The following is a 21,141-nucleotide window of genomic DNA, read 5'->3' on the forward strand; positions in this document are numbered from 1 at the left end:
CTTCCTGCAAACTGTCCCACTTCTCGTGGCCCCCGCTCGTCCAGTCACCTGTGTGGGGGTGCTGCCACGGACTTCAGAGGTAGTGTGGAACCCACTCAGCCCAGAGACTACCCTATAGACACCGAGCGGGACTGCGAGGACCAGCTTGCTGTGCGGCCCGGATCTGTCGCAGCTGGTCCTCTTCCCGACCCTCCCCTTGGGACTTGCTATTTAGTCCCAAGCTTAACCGCGCATGCGTGACGCGTGCGGGCGTGCGCCCGGCAAAGGGCGGGCCGTCTAAGGCCGTCCGAGGCCGATAGAGGTCGGGTTGGGTCCCCCCTCTTTCACGTGAGTCGTGGACTATATTGTATTATATATGTCACATTGGGATTGTTGTGTTTCCTTCTCTTAATTATTATATTTGGTTTTGGTGTAATCACTTACTCTATTGGTCGTATATTTGCGGGCAGCTCTTTGTTTGAGCCCTCTTGATAGTATGCCTTTACGATCTGGAAAAGAAAGACTGGTACAAGTCACTACATCGAATGGGGTGTTTACCGGCACTATTGATCACTTTTTTAAACGAACAACATGTATCTTGGAAAAGGAAATTGCTCTTGCCGAAAAACGTCTATCTATTGACCTTGTAACTGGGAAGCGGTCTTCGCTGGGGAAAATAGGGCAGGTAGTATCTCCCCTTCCACTATGTCAACTTGATCCTAGTGTCAACATCAGCCCAAGCCCTGAAATGGTGCCAGTGGACCCGGAGTCCGATGTTGCCAGTCATGTCCTGGATATATCAACGAATAGCTCTCTTATTAACAACCTATTGAATATTGATGCTGATCGCTCTGTAATATCCAGTTCATTATCTAGTTTTGAGCATAATAGCCCAAATATGGAAGAACCGCATAGATTTAAATCTAGCAAGAGGAAAAGGGCAGAGATATTTCAGAAGGGGGGAATTGCGAAGTTATTTAAAAACAAGTGTACTACACAACCCTCACAAGATCCAATTATACCCCCCACTAACACTCCTGCGCCTATAAATACCATCGAACATCTTCCAACTAATAGTACTGACGACGTCCTCTTGGGCAAGATAGAATTTTTGGTTAAATCTTTAATGTTGCCGTTATTAGAACGGACGAGGTTGTTAAATGATAAAATGGACGAGATGGAGGTGTTAGTTAGAGAAAACACGGTTACATTTAAAAAGTTAGCTAAAGCTCCTGCAAATATAGGAGATGTTCAATCTGGAAGTCAGAAACAAGCTAAAAATGACATCTCAGGGTCAGGGCCAACTGCCAAACTAGCACCCTTGCTGCCCCAGCAAGAACAGCAAAGGCAGGGGAAAAGCAGGGACGATAATAAACCCAATAGGGGTAAACCTCCAAAAGAAGGGGCGGCATCTAAACCTCAGCCTGCCCCTAGTAGGTCAGTTAATGCCATCCGGCCATTGCGACAAGGCAACATGGTCACTAAGTCTGCTCATCCAAAGCCGCCATGTGTTAACTTACCACCTGAATCAGCACCTTACACTATTATTTTAACGGGAGTTGTCCCATTGGAGGAGGGGAAAGCGGAATCATATAGGGAACTACATAACAAAGTTACCTTCTGGCTTAATAAAAATAGAACTCTCCCATCCATGTCTACAACAGAGATCCTTAACGTCAGAAGAGTAAATTGAGTGGGCCATTGCCAAAAAGATCTAGAGGGGGATTGTATTATAGATAGTTTCAGGGAGCCTTGGGTGGTGGATTTTATTCGTAGAAAACCAAGATTTGGCAAAGTGGGTGAAGTCCAATCGCTAACCCTGCACTATTTCTATCCCCAAAGAGGCAGATTCAGTGGTCTATCCCACCAAATACCATCGCATCAAAACAGCAGACCTAGAGGAAGGCATCCCTTTGATTTGATAACACATTCCCCGTTTTTTCCCCAACTTTTAAACCGGTACGAATCGCTCTGTGGTCTGGAGGGGGTTGATTGACCCTTGCACAAGTTAGTTGGTAACATCAGCGCAGCAAACACAACTAGCTGTCCAGAGGATCTTGATTCTTCTCAAGTCACGGTGGAGGGAAGTAGTGCGCAAAGACAGTGTAGTAAAGCTGAAGTGGTAGTAAAGTCCCGGGGGGCGGGGGTCACAGCAGGGGTGACCTCAATGGTAGCACTGTGGCAGATGGTTCCGTAGGTAGATTGTTGATGGATGGGGGAGGGAGATCAGGAGGAATCCCAATAGGGGCCACGGACCCAAGCCATTTAAGTGTACTGACAAATCAGGATCCAACGATTAAATTAGCTTCATGGAATATTGTAGGGCTAAAGGGAAAACTAAATGGGGCTGAATGGGGAGAATTTATAGACCAGCATGATATTTTAATTTTCCAAGAAAGCTGGGCACTCGATCCAAACTTTCGTGCAGGCTATATTAACTTTCACAAACCAGCTATCAGGGGGAAAAAGGGTAGACCATCTGGTGACCTGATAATATGGATTAGACAATCCCTTGGCTATAGGCCACAGGAATTGATAGTCCAAAACATGGATATCCTGGGATTAAAACTTAGTAGGGCTAATCAACAGGTTATATTCATAATTAATATTTATGCCAGGGGCCTACCAGGAGGGCGGAGCCCAGCAATCATTGATGACCTCGATCTTTTGATGGATTCAATTGGGAGGGACAAGTTCATAGTAGTGGCAGGGGACTTAAACTGCACCTTCGAACCCCTCCCTAGTGAGGGTGAGGACAGTTTTGGAGAGGTTGACCAGATATGGAACGTTCCACACCTTGCCCTAAATCCTATTAAAAAGGTTACAGAGGCAGCTCTGCATTGGCTTGGCTTGTGCCTGGAGTGGGGCCTAAGAGCAGCCAATGGACGAGCAAACTCGGACAAAATTGGGCAGGTAACATTCCATAATGGAACTAGTATAAGCAGAATTGACTATTTTTTAATCAAATTAAAAATCTGGTCATTTTTAGATGACATGGTAATCTCTGCGCGGCCAGAGAGTGGCCACAATCCCCTGATATTAAGTCTGAAAATTGATGGTGGGCTTGGTAGAACCAACGCCACTAATTGTATCACAGCCGAGGCCATTCTAACAAACGATTGTCGTAGGGTTCGTTGGTGTAGGGTCCTGGACGATTCAGTCACCCGTGACAAAATATCCCAAGAAGTTTCATATTCTGTGAACATAGCCAAGACAGTGATTGCAAATTCAGGCCCACTTGAGCAGATTTGCACTCAACATGAGCAACTGTTTGACAAACTGAAAACTTTTTTTTACAAAGCCAGGGACATCTGGGAAAGTTGGGGGATGTTCTTCTTGTACCAAATGGTACGATAAAACTTGTCAGGCCCATAGCTCCCTGATCAACGCCATTAAATCCAGGGTGACATCAGATATTAAAATGGCAAGGTTAAATTATAAGAAGGTCCAAAGGGAGGCGAAGCAATCATGGGACGATCGCCGCTGGCAGGATTTGTATGAAGCCTGCTTGTCTTCTAACCAGATTAAATTCTGGCAGGTTGTGAAATGGGGAGGGACCCAGGACTCGCAAACACCGGCTAATTATGTTCCTGCCGAGGATTGGGTGGCGCACTACTCAACCCAGTTTAGTGGTCTGGTGGTGGCACCATTGGAAGCCCCAATATACTTGATGACCTTGCCTATAACTCCATGTTCACCACTAGTATTTGAAAATAATGAGGCTGAGAAGGCGTTAAGTCAGGTCCAAGCGGGCAAAGCTCCCGGCATGGACCGCATTCTGGCTGATCTTTTCAAGTATGACCAGCATAATTGGGTGCCATATATCACGATTTTAGCTAATGCCATTGCTAATGGGGCTAGGATTCCAGATTCGTGGAGAGGGGCGGAAATTCTACCTATTTACAAAAAAGAAGATCGATCGTCTCAAGGGAACTACCGCCCAATAAGTCCTATAGACGCCCTGCAGAAAGTCATAGCAAGAATGGTTTTGGCTAAAATTCAGGCATGGATGTGTAAGGAAAATATATAATCCCCGATGCAAGCGGGCTTCAGGTTGTGTACTAGCACAATCGACAAAGTATTCAGATTCATTCTGATATACTGGAAGGTTGTGTTTTTAGGTGGGGGTACCATTTACGCAGCGTTTGTGGACCTCAAATCCGCATTTGATCTCGTCCCGCGGGACAAGTTGTGGGTTGTCTTGGGTAAAATGGGAATGCCACCAGAACTTTTGGAGCTAACTGCAAGATTGCATGAGAATAACTTCGCTAGAGTTAGATGGGGAAGGCAGGGACAGGTGACTGGGCCTTTTCCCGTTACTCGTGGTGTAAGACAGGGGTGCGTCCTCGCACCAACCCTGCTTTTATTATTCATTAATCGAGTAGTGCAGTTCTTAGCAGACACTCCTTCTGACGCGCCTGTTCTGGGTGGCACAAAGTTTCCTCTCCTCATCTTTGCAGATGACACGTTGATTCTGGCAAAAACCCAAAAGGGGCTACAGACCGCAATAAACAAGTTTGTGGACTTCTGTAAAATTAATGATCTAGAGATCAATGTGTCCAAAACTAAATTTATGGTCTTAACTCAAAATAAACCGCAACGGAGCCATGTCAATATGAATAGTATCGACTTAGAACAGGTGGATGTCATGACCTATTTGGGGGTGGTTTTAGATTACAGGCTGCGCTGGAAGTCACAGATCTAGGCCCTCTGTTTGAAATTTGCCCGTTTAACGGGGTGTCTAGTAAAGGAGCAACGATGTTCACAAACCAAAAGGGTATTGCCAGCATTAAAAATTTACAATGCAAAGATAAGTTCCGCACCGTAAAGGATTGCAGATCTATGGGGTTTTGTGGATCTCGCTCCTCTGGTAAAAATTCAAAATAAGTTTCTGCGCAGCCTGGTTAGTCTCCCACAATCCAACCCCCGATCCAACCTCTTCTATTAGATATGGGCTGTCATTCTATTAAAGATCTTTTTTTTCTTTTTTGAAACTTTGTTTATTAGTTTTTCAACATAGTACAATACAAGAGTACGGCTGGGCATTCGACGGGGCAGCATCAAAAGCATATATCATTCATAGTATATGACAATGTAAACAAATGAATGCAACAATGAGTTAAGCAACGGGACTAGTGGCATACCATGTCGTCGGGGTAAGCATGCATAATCAGCATACACTAGAGAGGGTCATGATTCGGTATATAACAATGGGAGGTAAGGAAATTGCATCAGGAGTACAGGAATATATCTATGGCCTATTAATAATGTCCTATGGTAGCCAGGAAAGTGTACATAGGTAAATCCCATGAGTATGTGCGATCGGAAGCATCCCAACAATGCATTTACCTAAGGGTATGTGCGTGTGACGTTTGCAGATTGGTATCGTCAGGAAGGGCATCCCCAGCCTGGGCCAGCAAATAGGTCGTTAATGGTCCCCATATGTCCTTCGGTCGGTTAGTAATCGGGAGTAATTCAGCAAAGGTTGTGTGTTGTTCCTGACTGTGCGTCATGTCCGCAAGCCACTCCTTAAATTTCGGGGCCCTGCCACGACCCCATCTGCACGCCACCCGTCTCTTTGCAAGCAGCAGTGAGATATCCAAGAATTTCCTACATGTAGAAGGAATGTGCGGTGTGTGTCCTAGAAGTGTTAATAATGGATCAGTACTTATAGTTATCCCGGTCATCGTTTCAAGAGCCCTCTGCACCTGCTGCCAGTCGGCCTGGACTGGAGGACACTACCAGGCAAGATGTAGAAAACCTGCATGTTCCGAGTGGCACCGCTCGCATTTGTCATTATCAGTTAAGTGGAACCTAAATTTTTTCACAGGGGTATAATATAAGCGCTGCAAGAATTTGTAATGGATTATTTTGAGCCTGCTGCTGGCCGATATCCGGGCTGTGAGGGAACAACAGTAGGACCACTGCTCGTCCGTAAGCTCAACGGTGAGGTCAGCGGACCAGTGTGTGCGGGCAGAGGATTCCGGTACCGGAGTACATGTTCGAACATGCCGATACATTCCCGATACTAAGTGTGAGCCATCTAGGGAACTGAGCATATAGTGCAGAGGAGGCAGGGACTCAGGCTCGTCCGGGAAGTCAGGTAGGATTTCCCTCATCCCTTGGCGCAGGCGTATGTAATAGAATACCTCAAGCGGAGTGCGATCATGCGCATCTAAGAAGAGGTCCGCAGTTTTGAATCGACCAGCTGTAAATAGGTCTCCCCAACATGTGATGTGTAGTTTCTTGCAGAGCAGCCGGAAGCCTTGTTCAGTCAGGAGTGCGAGTCCAGGGTGATAGGCCAGTGGCATACGGGGGAAATATAGTAAGGCGCAGTTCAGTTTTTAAGCCAGTCGGCGCCAGGCTTCAATTGTGCACGTGACTGAGGTATATGGTGTGGTGATATCCGATGCTGGGCAATGTAAAAGCCCATTGAGGGGGAGAGGATGTGCAATCCAGTCTTCCACTGCTAGTTGCGGCATAAAAGGGGTGGGAACCATCCAATGATAGGCATAATGTGCTTGAGCACACAAATAGTAAAACTCAAAGTCAGGAATATCAAACCCTCCTTTATTATAAGGTTGTACCAGAACGGACCATTTCAGCCGCGGGTTCTTACCTCCCCACAACAGACGGCAGAGCTCTGACTTCAATGTTTTAAAAAAGAAAGCACCGGGATAGTACGGGATGTTTAGGAAAAGGTAGAGGAAACGGGGGAGTACCACCATTTTAATGAGGGATGCCCTTCCCGCCATGGAAAGGGGGAGGGATATCCAGCGATCCACCTGAGTGGCTAGCCTCGTGACCGCCACACCATAGTTTGAGCGTAGCGTCTCATCTTTGTCACGTGAGACTTGGACACCTAAATACCGAAGTTCCGAGCGGCACCACTCCAGGGGGTAGTCAAGGGAGAAATCCACGACAGCATCTGTGAACGGGTAAAACTGTGACTTAGCCCAATTAATATGTACCCCGGACATCCCACCGAAGGAAACAAACTCTCTAAGTAGGGGATTTAGGTTACATGCAGGGTGTTTGATGAATAGTGTTATATCATCCGCATATAATGATACATCAATTTGGCGCTGAAAGCAGCGGATCGCACTCTCACAGTGCAGTTGGCGTATCCTACAGGCCAGGGGCTCAATAGCTATTGCGAACAATAGTGGGGATAAGGGGCACCCTTGACGGGTGCCTCTGGAAATATCAATGGAAGCGGACAGACGGCCGTTAATCAGGACTTTCGCCGTCGGCCGTGTGTATAACAACTGGACCCACGAGATGAATAGGGTAGGGAATCCCATACGTGCCAGCACGGTAAACAAATACGGCCACTCGACCAAGTCAAAGGCCTTAGTGGCGTCTAGGAAGACCGCAGCGACAGGGAGTGCAGGATCTACAGTATGTAATAGAGAAAACAGAGTGCCCAGGTTGTGAGAGGTGGAGCGGCCCGGAACAAATCCAGACTGATCTGGCAATACAATCCGGGTCATCAATAGAGATAGTCATAGTCTGGTAGCCAGCACCTTCGCCAACATTTTGACATCGCAGTTCAGGAGCGAAAGTGGGCAGTAAGAGCCACAAACCTTGGGGTCCTTACCAGGCTTTAATTGTGATGTAATTACAACTTCGCGCATCGATTGAGGAAGGAGGCCGTCAGCCAATGATTCCTCAAAGACCTCGCGGAGGACAGGGGCCATAATGTCGATGTATGTTTTAAAAAACTCCGCAGGGAGCCCGTCAAGGCCGGGTGCCTTTCCATTTTGGAGTGACATGATGGCATCTCGAATTTCATCGAGCTAAAAGGGGGCAGCAAGGAAGGCCCTATCACTAAGCCAGCAGAGGGCCATATCGCCCAAAAAGTCGTCGTATGGTATGTCTGAGGTCGTAGCGGTGGTGTACAAAGTACGATAATGCGAAACAAAGGCAGTGAGCAGGTCATCAGAGTCTCTAATTGTGCATCCTAGCTCTGTGGACAATTCTAAAACCGAGTTATTAGTGCGGGGCGAACTCGTCAACCGCGCTAGGGCCTTGCCCGGTCTATCCCCTTCACAATATTTTCTCGCCCGCCAGTGTTTCCCTTTAAATTTGGCTTCCCTATCGGCTTCCTCCTCGTATTGCGTTAGTTTGTCTCTAAACTCCGCATGAACGTCTGGGGTATCGCCCTCTACCATTCGAGCCTCCAACGCTTTCAGTTCACTATCGAGCTTGCGGATCGTGCGTTGGATATCGTGCAGGACCCCAAAGCTCTTCGATATGCAGTATCCTCTTACCGTTACATTAAAGGCCTCCCAGATACTGTCAACAGAACCTTTATTGTTGGGAAAGAATGCAGCAATCTCTTCTCCGAGTTCAGTGCGGAACACAGTGTCTAGTAGGGCCGCTGGTTGCAAGCACCAGTGTGGCCTACGATTGTCCCACCCAGGTATTTGCAGATGCATCAGGACGGGACTATGATCTGAGTACGTCCTCGGGAGGTGTCCCACTTTAGAAACGCCCGCACAAATCTCTCTGGTGGTAAAAAAATAGTCCAGTCGTGCCCATGCGCCCGTCAGGGATGTAAAATGTGTGCCCTCTTTTCGGTGGGGATGCAGATATCTCCAGCTATCTATGAGATCGCCCTCTGTGATTAGTCCACCCAGTGCTTCCCTAGCCCTAGGTTTGTAATGGGACACCCCATCCGCCCGGTCCAGGTGAGGTTCCAGTGCTAGGTTAAAATCCCCCCCCCCATATGATATGTCGGGAGCCAACATCCAGGATTTTCCCCCAGAGTGTAGTGAAGAATACAGGCATGTCCGAGTTAGGGGCATAGCAGTTAATTAATGTAATGGTATCACGACCAAGTCGCCCCCACACCAGGGCATACCGACCCTCTGCATCAACCAGTTCGCCACATACTTGAAAGGGCACAGAGCGCTTTATTAGGATAGTGACTCCTCTCGCATAAGTAGAATAAGAAGAGAAGACACGAGTGGTGGCCCATTTGCTTGCAAAGGTGGAGCGTGTCTGTGGTGATAAGTGTGTCTCCTGTAGCATGGCTATGTGAATATTATGGCCTTCTAAGTATGCAATCACATTGCGACATTTCCTAGCATTATTAAGACCCCGTATATTCCATTACATACAATTTAAGCGTGCATCAAACCCTAGACCCGTCATAACCGAGTTTCAGTGTACAAGTGTGATATGCCCTAGTCGATACAAGTCCAACAAAGTCTCTTGAGTGATGCGATTTTCCTCGCCTCATGACCATCCGATCCAGCTTCCCACAGAACCAAACTCCCACCCCAAGGTTAGAACTCCACCCCCCTCCCACTACTGCATCCCAATCACAGCCACCCATATCCATGGCCCCTCTCCCCCCACCCCTCCCAAACCGATACAACATGTGTCCACAAAAAAGTAAAGGGGGTATACCCGTAGGGGGAAAACAGCAGCGAGGGCGCACAGCCACGTCTCCACCCAATAGCCTACTGTACTGTACCGCCCTCGGAGTAGGCCTGGGAGAGATAGTGGTCCCTGTAATACTTTACCAGTGGAGAGGTCTTGTAGTCTCCCATGGTTGCAGGGAAATTAAGCGAACTGGCACACGGTTCAAAGAAAAAAGGCTACAATGAAAGTCCAGGAATCATGTGAGTTATGAGGATGGTCTCGCCTCACTCGTCGTTGTCCATTCGAACTGATTCGTCCTCGAGGTCTGCATTGTTCCTCCGATCATCTTGCCGTGCCCTGCGAATCTCCTTCAAGTAGTCCTCAGATTTCTGCAGATTGGTGAAGAACCTCTGCTTGCCTTGGTGTGTTACCCTCAACTTCGCTGGGTAGAGCAGGGCATAATCCAGTTGTGCCTCCCTTAGCTTCTTTTTGACAGCCAGAAATTTACGGCGTTCCTCCTGCACCATAGGAGTGAAGTCAGGATAGATTGAGAAGGTGACTCCATTGTGATGTAGGGCTCTGCTTGGACCGGGCAGCCCGCAGTGCGATGTCTCGGTCGCGATAATGGAGCAATCGGGCGATAATCGGCCTGGACGGTGCTCCGGGCTTAGGAATCGGTGCCAGCGATCGGTGCGCCCTTCCCACTATAAATTGAGGGGAGAAGGCATCGTCCCCTATCGATGCCCGGAGGATCTTCTCCATATACAGTTCCATCCGCCCAGTATCTGTGGATTCCGGAACGCCCGTGACGCGGATGTTATTGCGCCTGCTTCGAGCTTCCAAGTCCTCATTCTTTGCAGCTATTACTCGAAGTAGATTATCCATGCGGGCTTGTTGGGTTGTATGGGAGGCGGTGATATCGTCGCTGTCCGAGATACGCTGCTCCGCTGCAGTGAGCCTCTCTTCATGCTGGTCCACTTTATGGACTAAGGCGTCCATCCTAGAGGACATCCTGTCCACTTTTTCCACCACCGTGGCAAATCCCTGTCGCATTTCTGAGAGCAAGCTGTGCATATCAAGTTCTTTTGAAGGGGAGGGCGCTGTTGCCGGATCCGCACCGCACCGCTAGGCCCCGGCTCCACAGTCCCGGTCTTGGACCCTTTCTTCGCACTGTCAAAGTTAATCTTCGTCTGGCGGTTCTCGGGGCGCACCATCGTGCCCCCGCGTCGCTCACGTCTTTCCAGTCCGGGAACAATAGAGGCAGCGGGAAGAAGGTTCCGGCCAAGCAGGGCAGTATGTAGTGCAGCCAGGCTATGGATAACGGGCAGAGTTAGGTCCAGACCTCTCAAACTTGCGCTCCAGTGGGTCACGTCTGTCTGGGGACCACCTCAGCGAGATCGTAAGGTAGCACGCCAGCCAATGGGAGACAAAAGGCATACAGGAGTGCGCCACAAGCGGGCTGAGCCAGAGTCGATTGAAGGCTGTCTACGTGGTAGGCGCAGATCAAGGGGCCAGAACCAGCACGCGCCCAAAACAGTCCGTACCTCAGGCCGAAGGATCCATCCAGGGGCTCCCAGCTACAACAACAGCAAGGATCACAGCGGCGGTAGTGGCCCTCCAATCAGCGTGCTATAGAGGGCATAACGATAGAGGGCAGCGGAGTATGCAGTCCCGCCAAAGCCCCCAACTGCCCCGGGCAGGGGGGGTCAACGGTCCCGTCGATGTCGAATTCCGAGGAGGCCCCCTCTCCGCAGTCCTCCGGGGCCACGCCCGCCACGTCCACCCTCCGCGCCCCATGCACAGCAGGGGGTAAAGTGCAACGAGGAGCCCCCTCCACAGGCCCGGCAGAGAGTAGTCCAGAACACCCCCGCCTCAGCAGAGCGGCCCAGCCGACCACAGTAGGGGACAATACCTTGCGCTGGCGATGGAGGAGGATGAGCAAGGTGGCTCGCGCCGCGGGTCCGTGGGCATCCGCTCGCCAACCACAATGTCCCCGCCAAGCTGAAAGCAACAGGCAGCCTTGGGGGTCCGGGTGTCCGCACAGAGGTCCGATGTGCCGGGCGGGTTTTCAGCGTGCGGCAGAAGGACGTTGCCGCGCGCGCCAGTCAGTCAGCGTTTGAGGCCTACCGCCTCAGGAGAAGCACCGGCCTCGCGCAGTAGATCGTGGCCAGCAGCACAGCAGACCCAGGGGTAGTGCCGGTGAAACTTGCGCGGTCGATATCCAGCTCGTGCGTGCCTCCAGAGGTCCCAGAGTTGGACCGAGTGTAGGCAATGAAGCACGGCACAAGTGCAGCCACTTTTGGGTACAATAGCCCTCCAGCAAGTAAGGATCAATTGAGGATTATTGCATCAAGGAACGGGAGCCACGCAGTCAGGCGGCCATTCCGTTTGTGCGCCCTCTAGCGCCCCCTTCTATTAAAGATCTAGCACGATATAGGATGGTGGCTCTGTGGAGACGTATATGGTCCACACCGGAACTGGTTTTATTTGCTAAAGAAATTTTAGATTTAAGATCAATTATAGGGTCAGGTAACCTCCCGTGGTTTCGAGAAGTGAAGTCCATATTGCAAAACATGGGTTTAAGTCTACAGTGGTCAGATCCGGGAAACAATGTTTTTCCGTCTAAAAAAGAATTATAATTATTATATTGGGCGACTGTAAAAGAACAATATGTCACGTTATCGCAGTCTGCAAATTTGACAGGGTTGTTTTTGAGTCACAAGGTAGACACTCGATTAGAGTCTTATTGGGACAGCATCACCAGAAGTTTGGATAGAAAACTCTACCATCAGTTTAGAGTTGGCTCGCTACCCGTAAGGATGTTTACATATAAATGGCTTGGACAGCAAACAGAGTCCTGCCCTTGGTGTAGTGGCCAAAGGGAATCCATTGGTCACATCTTCTTTGCCTGTCCAGCATATTCCGCCCCCTGGTGCAAATGGCTAAAACCCATTTGTAGGAGGATAAAGACACGGGTGTGTACGGAAGCTCGCTGGGTTTTAGAACGAACACCTCTGAGTGCGTGACTATAGGTGTGGCAAAATTCTTAGGGTGGCATGGATTATTAGAGCTAGGCACCCATCTATCATTTGACTAGGTGATAGTTTTTATCTTTATTATGAATCAATTTCTGTACGTCTTTAGAGTCAATTTAATCAAGTTTTAATGGATTAATGTTGTTTAGAGAATAATGTGAACATTTTATAATTGTTAAACTGATTATGTACCGAGTTTTATGAATTATGTATGTATTTTATATGATGTCTTTTATGGTGTAAAAATCGAAATAAAGACGTATGAAACTGAAACTGATAATAAGAATCAAACTCCTATTGCAACAGCACCAGACTCTCGCTGAAGCAAACTCCTGTAATGACAGACTAAACTGTCATGCCTGGTATTTAAAATTGTAAAGCCGGCTTAATACTTTTCTGGTTTTAAGCTAACTACGCTGTGTTCTAAATTTGAATTAACTAGAGAAAAGTCAAAGGATCTAATGATAAAGTGTTTATGCTCTCATACACCAAGTTAATGCGCATAATTTGAATCACTGGCGGTACACACTACCTGAAAGACCATCACACCCATATGAGACACGGCCAGATTGATTTTTGTTCCTTCTCTATCTGAAGCCAGATGAAATCGGATGCCATACATCTCCAGCTTCCGAGCAATTTCAAGAACTTGGAAATCCGATTCAGCAGGAGTTTGGCCCCTGTGGGATAGAAAGGATAGAAAGAAGTGTTACTCACGCAGCAATCAGTCTTTATGAGCCAGACGTCAAAGGACAAAGCAAAGATAAATCTTAAAATAACTTACCAACCTACACACAATTTTTGTCCACAAGTTTTATTTCTTTTGTAAACTGTTTTAAATGTATTTTAAGATACAAGCAAACATTACATTTAGGCAAATCGTTATGCAGAGGTAAAGACACCATTTTTTATTTTGTTCACGTGTGATCAGGTACAATGTCTGATTTGGCCCTTGCTGGTGAAAAAAGACTGTAGTTAATAGTCGCAATTAATAGCAGTCAAAATAAGCACAACATATGGTCAACAGTCTTGATCTAAAAAGTTATTTGTGAACTTTCTATTTTTTTAAAAAAAAGTAACATCACAGTATACAAATCGATAATTTGGAACAGGAAAATCGCCACATTTCCTTATTAATACCATAACAATTAAAGATAATAATACGAAGTGCAGTGTGCGTCATAAAGTGCTTAAAGACTTCAATCAGAAAGAGACGGGAACGATACTATTCTCTGTAAAGATGAGTTGCAACTGGATAAAACCCCTAAAATCCATGGCCCCAGATTCGCATCACTGTGGTGCTGTTACTTTCTAAAATGGAGATTTCAAGTTTACAGACATATACAAATTCATGCCAACAAACTTGTGGATGCAGGGCTTCGTTTAACAACCAGTGTTGCACCAAAACTAACCTGGCCTAACGAGGTAGCAAAAAAATGATTTACAGCAAAACCTGACGGAGTAGAGGGTAAATGCCCCAGTCTGATCCTTTAGTTATCCCAAACACCACAAGTTTACAAAATCCCATTCAATTTCTGGAAGATCTAATCTCAGTACCCACAAATCATTATACATGCGGCAAAAATATGTACACTATACTAGATCTTGAAGTGAGAGACCCAGTGACAAAGAGCCTAATCACCAGCCAACTGGACGATGGCAATGCCCTCTATGTAGGGATCGCCCCACAGCTCCTACAGTGAGTGCAGACCATACAGATCGCAGCAGCCAGACTCCTCCTCAGCCTTCCTCGACGAACCCACATCACACCCCACCTTAAGCAACTCCACTGGCTCCCTGTACAGAAGAGATGCCAGTTCAAACTGCTGACCCACAGACACAAGGTTCTACACAACCAAGGACCCACCTACATTAACCACCGCCTGAACTTCCACCAACCATCGAGAAGACTACGCAAAGCCTCCCTCTCACTCGCCCGCACTCCTGCATCTATCGAAGCAAAAGTGGTAAGGCTCCTTTTCACACATCGAAGCAAAGACCCAGAACAGCCTCCCCTTGCAACTCCAGACCATCACTTCACTTCCGGAATTCCAAATGGTCCTCAAGAACTGGCTGTTCAAATAAGCCTCTGGGACCTGCAAGTGCCTGGATACCATGTTGGGTAGTTAGCTGCACTTTATAAATCCTGATTGATTGACTGACACTATCAGCCATGTACCCCCATTCCTCCAACATTTTCCATCTTGCCTTTGCCTCCTTTTACACAAACTGTGTGTTGTGTAATAAAAATAATTCAAAAATGTGCATTGATGCACCTTAATTCGAGAGGCATTCAGGACTATTCATGAGTACATTTTACTACTTTTAATTTCATCATACATTCCTTCAATGCCCAAATACCTGCTCCCTTTAGCTGCTCTCAGGAGAAATAGGTCAGCTGTCGCCTTAATATTTCTCTACGTGAGAATTTTATAGGCAGATCTTATGTGGCCTTTTTGTGACACTTTCATGAGGAAATCCAGAAAATCATCCCGTGAGCAAGAGCAATTTAAATCCTTCGCAGTCAAACGTAATAAAAAATTACAAAGTTGGAAGTACCACAAAAAAAAAAGAAACCTGCCTAGGCAGAGAAACCAACTGCTGTAGAATTGCTGGAGGACATCTTAGGGCTGTAGTATTTTATCTTCACACACCTGACCACGAGTATAAAGGTCCAAACCAGCCCGGCACCTCAAAAAACTAGTATTAATAACTGGGGTAAATTAGGATTGTAGCCAAAAGCGTGTATTGATTATAAGAAGTAATACCAAGCAATTTCCCAGTACAAACCTGTAGGAAAGTAGGATCTGCTTTTATGATTACCCCCACTTTTTGCTTGATGTAATGCTGGTTCCGACTAGTCTGACTGGGATCCTGCTAATCAGGGCCCCAGTCTCTGTGCTTTCTCCCCTAGATTGGTTTGGTTTTGGTTTGTGCAAGTTCTGTTGTTACCAAAACTGGTTTATTTGTCCTCTGTGATGCAGGTTGTTTGGAACGGAGGTTCTGGTGTCCATGGTAGCCTTTAAATCCTAGATTTAGGAGTGTTAGTGGTGTAGGTGCAAGTGACCAATGGGCTGCTTGCCACAGTGGCTAATTTGCCCCATAGGTGACCACATGCAGGTGTGGGTCACTTTGTCTTCCCAGAACCCACTATTTCTACCATTTAAAAAAATGGCAGAAGTCTTCCTTAGCTGTACAGACCAGGCAGCCCAACCTAGAGGTGTGCCTAGCCTTTTAGTGGTGTACACCTCCTGCATACTTAATTTCCTACCTGCCAGGGTGCAAATGTACCCTGGGCAGGGGAAGGGCTGTTTCCTCCTTTGGGAGTCATCCCTGATGCAAATCAGAGGCGGTTTAGCCTTTGAAGCTCACTGACTTGGTGTGCCACTTCACTAGCCTTCCTGGGAGGAAGTGTGACCTCCATTCAGCCCAAGCCTTTGGTCCGGACTACTGGGAGGGATCACACTGCCTGGAAGGAGGTCAGAATCCTGTTTTGGCAGCAGCCAGAGCAGAGGGAAACAAGGGCAACCAAAGGGCAACCTCTAAGGTATTCACCTGGGTGCATGCCACATTGCCCTCAACACGAGATTCATGTCAGAGGTGAGAAGGCATGTTGTTGAATACCAAACACAACATATTTAGGCAGTATTATAATGGAGCTACCAACCTTTGGTTTTCCAGGGGCCAGCTCATGTTATCCTATGGACCGTCTATCACTTATAGTGAGTGCCCTTTAATGGTAAAGGCCACTATGGGGACATATAAGTTTACACTTACATGCTCAGACCTTCAATAGGAGTCCTTCCTTAGGAGGGACTAGCGAATATTAAAATCAATGCATTAACTTTACCACACATGGTGAGGGCGAAAAGTCGAAATGGAACAGTTTACACTGTCTCTGCAGTCTGTAATGGCAGGCCGTCTGCCGCAAGTTTACCTGGGTCACTCAGGGTTGCACAAACAGTGCTGCAAGCCTGGGGACTCCTTTCCCATCCATGCCCTAGGTACCACTGGCACCATATGCAAGGGACTTATAAGGGGGTAAAGTCCTTGTCAATTGGGGATGCCAAATTATACATACTAGTTTTAGGGAGAGAGCACTGAAACTGGAGCCTGTGAAGCAGGCTCCAGTGCCCTTTCAGAGTCATAACCATCAGCATTGGAGCATAAAGTATGTGGGGGGGGGACCATACAAAAAGGGCACTGCTTTATTTGCCCCACTGATCATACATGTTTGCTGTGTTCAAACCTATGATGCAAAGCCTTGTAAGCTGGGGGCGTGGCCTGGTGCTCGGCAAGATGGCCGCACAGTAGTGTTGCTCTGCCGGCCGCAGAGAATAATCCTGCATCTATCCTGTCTTCCCTGTGCCATCTGCTCTTACTAATGGTGGATTCTTGTTGCTGGCACTGCGACCGCTAGCTGGCTAAGCTTTGCGTCGCCGTGGGTGCGCTGAGGTGAGATCGCCGACGAGAAGCTGGTGCGGGTCCTTGCGACAAGATGGCGGAGTGACGGGGAAGCGCTGCTGCCTGCATCTACGTTGATACGGCGCCCAGAGAGGACCGGAATGCAGTGGGTGCCGCCTGGCGCACATCAGCACCACGGGACTGGTATTGAGGCACAGTGGGGCTGATTCGCCGCCCACGACAGGTCAGCGGGACTGGTGTGTGCTGCACCAGGCGGCTGGAGCTACGCGAGCACCCGGTGAAAACTTGCGGTGCAGGCTGGGAGTGGGCTGAACGGCCGCAACGTAATCCCTCAATAAAATCCTGCCTGGGGCGCTCTGCTGGAATGCGACTCTTCTCTCCCAGCTGCTGTCAACACCCGCTACTTGCCTGGCGAGAGATCGACTGGCGGCACTGCTTTTCCTGCATCATGGCAGGCGCGCATTCCCAAGAGAGTTGGTGCGGAGTGCTGGGCTGTGTCGCCATTACAGGTGAACTGGCTGCTGCGACCATGTGTGCTGCGCGGCCTTGAGAAGGGGGCCTATAACCTGCCGCCACTTGAATTTTTTCTTCGTGGGGTGTTACATGTGTGCCTTCCTCTGCAAAAGACTCTCAGCGTGGCCTTAGTTTGAATGATCGTCTACACCCTGCTGACCATTTGGCTGAAGGAGTGGTGGAGTATTGAGCCTTGGCGGGATAGAAGAGCTGCTGTGTTGTGCTGTAAAGCTGGGCCTGGATGGCCGACTGTTGGTGCTGCTGATTACACTGTGCTCTAGAGGTGTGTTGGGCATAGTGTTGTTGGTGTTCTAAGTGAGGTGCAGCTGATCATGCAACATCCATCCTGTGTATGGGGCAGTTCCACTAGCAGTGCACCTTCCTGTGGCAGGCAGCACATCATTTGGCCGTGAAGTAGTGCAACATGGGCAAACCTGAAAAGAATCAGCTGCACCTAACAATTGAACTGCGCAAGGGTGGTAAGCCCTCACAAAACACCGCCTAGGACTCAGAGCTGGATGAGACATCGCAGGGGCCTACTGCACTGGAGATGTCGCCGGCTGCGATCCAGGCCAGTCTCCAGGCCATCGGCGTGAAAATTGAAGCCCTAAACGAACAAATAGACCAGTTCTCCGCAAAACTAGACAAGCAGGCTGCGCGAATTGGGGATGCTGAGCAGCGCATTGCGGATGTGGAGGATGGCCTTCAGCAAGTGGCTGCGAAGACGTCGGATATCACGAAGCTCTTAGCGGCTATCCAAGCAAAAAACGAGGACATTGAAGCGAGGTCCAGGCGCAACAACATTCGCGCCCTGGGCCTGCCAGAATCTACGAACGTGGGGCATCTGGAAGACTACATGGAGACTATGCTCCGTGAAATCTGTGGAGATGGTAAACTATCACCCCTGTTCATGGTGGAAAGGGCCCATCACTCGCTGGCAGCGTGCCCGACCCCAGGAGCCGCTCCGAGGCCTATTATCACTCGGCTGCTCAACTTCAGGGACCGGGACACTGTTCTCCGTGTGACCCGACAAAAAGGCTCAATAACATATCAGAACAATGTGTTATCATTCTATCCGGATTTTACAGCTACCTTACAGGCGGCCCGGAAGGAATTTCAGGGCGTCAAGAAGGTCTTGCTTAAAGAACAGATTCCTTACGCTATGCTCTACCCGGCGAGTCTGCGTATTGGGGACGCCAACTAGGGCAAAATCTTCACAAATCCCAAGCTTGCGATGGATCACGCCAAATCCTTGCGAAGACGACGGAAGTCACCTGACCTCACGTCGGACATTGATGACTGAACAGTATGAGGTTTCAGTGCTGTGTGCTCGGGCCCTAGGGCCTGCAGGATGTTTCTGCCTGGGGGGTTCAGACATGTACCTATGAGCCACAATTCATGTCTTTGTTATGACCACAGGTTGGGTACGCAGGGGTGAGGGTTCTCGCTACTGGATATGGGGTCCTGCATAGCTGGTGGGTCGATGACGTTGATGGATGTGCAATGTTAAGGCGTAGTGCCGGGGTGAATGCGTCCTTTCTGATTATTGGCCTATGCATTAGTTTCCACTATCTTTCTTGATCTGCAAGACGTTGGTTGGACATTTGACAAAAAACAACCTAGGCAATCAATACTTAAAACTTAAAAATAAAATTAAGAATGGAGGGTGGCCTGCAAGTCAGTTCAGTTTCTGATATTTATTAATTGTCAGTTTATAAAAAATAAAAAAAATTATACATTTACACATTAAACCCACAAGGGGAATACATAAAAAACATTCAAGACACAATTAAAAAGGTTTACACAATTACAATTAAAGAAATAAAATTAAAATCAACAGGTGGCACAATGTTTCTCTGGACGTTGGTTGGACACAGTGAAATTTGCGATTGCTACTTCGGCGGCCACCTCCCTATTAGATCTGGGAGTGGACGGTGCCGCTGCGTCCCCCAATGGGTATTCCCCTTTTCTTCAGATGGTTATTACTGTGTTTGCTGGGGGGGATGTTACAAATGGGGCATGTCTTTAGCAATTTGGGGATGCTGAAGTAGGTGAGGGGGAATGTTTATTGTTGTTGAGCCTGAGGTACTGTAAAAGGAGAGATACTGCTACTTTACTGTGGTTTATATGTGTGTCTACGTGCTCTGGCGAGCTCCACTCCCTCTGGGATGTTGATTACTATCACGACGACAAGCGAGCTCTATAAGTGTGTAACTTGGAACGTCAAGGGGTTGAACACACCTAAAAAGACAAGACAGGTGCTGGCGCAGTTGGACAGACATAATGTGCGGATCACGCTGTTGCAGGAGACCCATTTGTGTGCCTCCACAGATGGTGGGGTAACGCGCAGGTGGGCGGCTTACCGCCTGGCCTTTTCTTATTCATCATATGCGTAGGGGGTCCTTATCCTTATCAAGAGGGGTGTTCCGTTTAAGCCTATACAAAATGTGTGGATGATGAGGGTCGTTGGGCGATGGTGCGCGGCAAACTGGGGATGACGCTGGTTACTATAATCTGCATATATGGCCCTGTGGTGGATGAGCCGGCATCCTTTTTACAGCTGTTTAAGGTCTTGCGCACCTGGCCAGAAGTGGCGAGCATGTGTGGGGGTGATCTCAATACAGATCTCAATCCGCAAAAGGATCTAATCCAGTTGGGGCGCGCCTGGTCAAAGTTGCGCAGTGCATCAGGGACGCTATGGCAGAGATTGGCCTGGTGGATGCCTGCCGGCTGCGCAACGTGGGGATTTTTGAGGGCACTCCTATCACTCCTGCCTTTAATAGTTGGTCCAGACTGGACTATTGACTACTTAACGGAGAGGCGAATAAGTGGGTGGAGAAGATCTATACACTTCCGAGAACCCTGTCTGACCACAATCCTGTTGTTATTGAGGTGTCTGTCCCTGCCTGCCAACCTGCGGAGGCCCTTCACTTGGCGTTTTCGTGCTGATGCTTTGCTGGACCCTGTCTTTGCAGAAACCATCAGGAACTCTAACATACAGTATTTTGAGTTAAATACTGGATCCGTAGAGAGCCAGGAGACCCTGTGGGAAGCCTTTAAGGCAACGATACCGGGGGTGTGCATAAGCACTTCTGCGGGAATACTCAGAGACCTCAGAGAACAACTTCGTCGGGCGGAAGAGCGGCTGCGAGACTTAGAGGCCCAGTATAACACTGCACTATCTGCTGAGAAATTGGCTCAGATACATGAACATGTTGAGGAATACTACACGCTCACATCCACAGAGGTGAAATATCTATCCAAACGGTATAAGGCCAGAGCCTATGGGGCGGGCGGCAGACCGGGCAAGGTATTAGCTAATAGGCTGCAGGACAGTGCTTATCACCCCCCAATTGACCATATAGTGGATGCAAATGAAGAAGCCCATTGTTCACATGACAGTATAGTAGATTCCGTGCTTTATATGCAGACATATATACATCCCGAGGAGGCATGCCAGACTCGGCTTTGAATGAGTACCTCGAGGATACGGCATGTGCGTGGTTATCTGATGTGCCCAGAAAATACCTGAGTTTGCCCATTGGGGAAGAGGATGTTAAAGAGGCCTTTCTTGCTCTACCGAACAATAAGGCTCTGGGCCAGATGGCCTGACGTTGTTCTGCATTCTGTCCATCAACTGATGTTTTTGCATTTGTCACCCCGAGTGGGATGGGTATGCTCAGATGCGAGTCCCATGCTCTCCACATCACTGGAGTCAAGCTAGCCTGGCTGAAGACGGCTGATAGCCAGAAACCGGTCCTAGGATGCTTTATTCCGGTCCAGGAAAGACGTGGCTTGGCAGTTCGGGCTGGACTGT

General features: G+C 48.3%; 1 protein-coding gene across 2 annotated transcripts in view; it reads right to left on the reverse strand.

Annotated features, from left to right (window-relative positions):
• FARP2 (FERM, ARH/RhoGEF and pleckstrin domain protein 2) overlaps window positions 1-21,141 on the reverse strand; it is a 1,696,743-nt gene that overhangs the window by 942,709 nt on the left and 732,893 nt on the right. For both annotated transcript variants that reach the window (XM_078665691.1, XM_078665692.1), the window contains exon 8: window positions 12,919-13,066. In XM_078665691.1, the coding sequence (XP_078521817.1) occupies window positions 12,919-13,066 (148 nt within the window). The remainder of the gene's footprint in view (window positions 1-12,918; window positions 13,067-21,141) is intronic.

The sequence above is a fragment of the Lissotriton helveticus genome, chromosome 11, assembly GCF_964261635.1.
Source record: "Lissotriton helveticus chromosome 11, aLisHel1.1, whole genome shotgun sequence".
NCBI classification, from domain to species: Eukaryota; Metazoa; Chordata; class Amphibia; order Caudata; family Salamandridae; genus Lissotriton; species Lissotriton helveticus.